The 1,932-nt window shown below is 57.7% G+C and overlaps 1 protein-coding gene across 1 annotated transcript; it reads right to left on the reverse strand.

The window, feature by feature from the left end:
- Positions 1-233: 233 nt before the first annotated feature.
- Positions 234-1,926, reverse strand: PRELID1 (PRELI domain containing 1). Its single transcript, XM_010718992.1, has 5 exons — positions 1,820-1,926; positions 1,404-1,629; positions 1,222-1,335; positions 926-1,004; positions 234-517 (listed from the first exon to the last, which is right to left on the reverse strand). Exons 1-5 carry the CDS (start codon positions 1,909-1,911, stop codon positions 381-383), a joined length of 648 nt encoding a protein of 215 aa, XP_010717294.1. The 5' UTR covers positions 1,912-1,926; the 3' UTR covers positions 234-380.
- Between the last annotated feature and the right edge of the window lie 6 nt (positions 1,927-1,932).

Raw genomic sequence — 1,932 nt, forward strand, 5'->3', positions numbered from 1 at the left:
CAGATGCAGCTACAGGCTAGCCCTGCTGGAGCCAGGAAGGGGAAGTGAGCGTGCTTAGCAATGCTTTGTGCTCCCACCATACCCTGACTCCTCTCTCTTGTATATACCGACACTATTATTGCAGTAAAAGGCAGTTGGTTAAACTGTGTCTGCTTCTTGCCTGTGGCTGGCAGGACTCACTGCCTGCATCTGTCCCCCAGAGCTCTGCTCCAACAGCCCAGCCCTCAGCCAAGTCAGAGGTGGAAGTTGACTCTTTAATGATAATTACATCTTAGGATCTAACAGCAGCTGATTGTCAGACTTTTACAGTTAAAAATATAAAATCTAAGGAGGCTCCTATCTGTTCTGGTGTAGCCCAGCTCTTGCCTGTGTCCAGCTCTTTACACGAACTGCTTCTTCTTGGTGGCTGCCTTGCTTGCTAGGTCCTTGGCTTTTTCTGTAGCAGCCAGAGCTGTCTCCTTTGCTTTCTCAGTTGCTTCCTTTGCTGTCTCCACCAGGGTTTTAGATGGAGCTTCTCCTGAAACACACGAGTTGTTGACCCTGCCCCAGCTGAAAAAAGCTGGGTGAGCCATGCTCTGCTTTCTCCTCCACACAGGAGAAGCACAGCCCTGTGTTCCCAACCCACATGCATTACAGCACGTCCCAGTGAGTTCCAGGCACGTGACAACTACTGCTTTGCTCTCCCTTCTGTCTATGCTCCACCCCTGCTCAGCCTCCCCACAGCACAGCCTGGGCCTGGCTGTGCTGCCTGGCAGCTCCACTCCGGAAGAGCAGTTGTTCTTGTGAGGGCAAAGGCAAGGGGCAAAGATGTCACAGTCAGTTTAGCTCAAGCTGGGGCCTACACATGGACTGGAGTGATGCCAGCATGACCTGCATCTCCCAGAGACTTGTCCTATCCAGCTCTAGCCTACCCTCGGTTGTTTACCTTGCATCCTTGCTAGCACGTATTCAAATCCTTTAGTGCTCTTGGTCACGTTGCTTTTGAACCTGGCCAGACCAAACTCCTGCAACAGAAAAACTTATGGAGGTGCAACCAGTGATCCTTCCTTGGGCTCTGTCCCAGGCTGAGCAATCCCAAATGCTTGGTGGCTCTGGACTCCCCAAAAGGTCACAAAGATTGGGAAGTGATGGGGAAAGGGGGAAAACCAGCACAGGGTATGGGTACAGCAGTGACTGAACTCCTGAAAGAGACAGTGCAGCAGGGGCTCTAACAGCACTCACCTGGACTGCCCGTGAGACGCCAAAGAGGCTGGAGGAGACCCAGGCCTCGCGCTTCACTTCAGTCCAGCTGCTGTTCTCAGGGTTCACCCGGTAGATGCAGCGCTCCTCCACCGCCTGCAGAGAGCACAGCACAGCTGTGAGCACTGCCCGGGGGCCGCCCACACCCACCCACCTACACCTACCATCAGGCGCGCGTGATTAATGTTCCAGGTGAACGTGGTCATGGTTCGGTTCTTAGGGTCCACGATTGAGTCCTCCAGGATGTAGACGGAGTGGGCGACGTTGGCCGGGAAGAAGCGTTCGGCCCAGCGCGGCATGCGGTTGGTCTTGGTCAGGAGCCGCCGGGAGAGCAGCTTGTGGTCCGCCGTCACCTCCCGGTGCACGATGTCCTCGGTCAGGACATGTTTGCTGAAACGGAGAGAGGGGAAACGACGGTCAGAGCCCGCTCCCGGCTATCTGGGCCCCGCCCGGCGCGGGAGGCGGCAACTCGGGACCCGCTGGGGGGAGCGGAGGGCGCTGGGCCTGCGGAGCCCCGGGACAGGGATTCCTCGGGGCCTCTCCGGGGGATGAAGGAGGACCTCCGGGGGCTGCGGCGCACCTGTAGGGGTTGGGGTAGCGCTGCCAGAAGGCGGCGAAGACCTGGTCCCAGGGCCCTTTGAGGACGCCCAGGCTGGCGCAGTACTTCCCCATGGGCTCGGGCTCAGGGCCGCG

The sequence above is a fragment of the Meleagris gallopavo genome, chromosome 15, assembly GCF_000146605.3.
Source record: "Meleagris gallopavo isolate NT-WF06-2002-E0010 breed Aviagen turkey brand Nicholas breeding stock chromosome 15, Turkey_5.1, whole genome shotgun sequence".
NCBI classification, from domain to species: domain Eukaryota; kingdom Metazoa; phylum Chordata; class Aves; order Galliformes; family Phasianidae; genus Meleagris; species Meleagris gallopavo.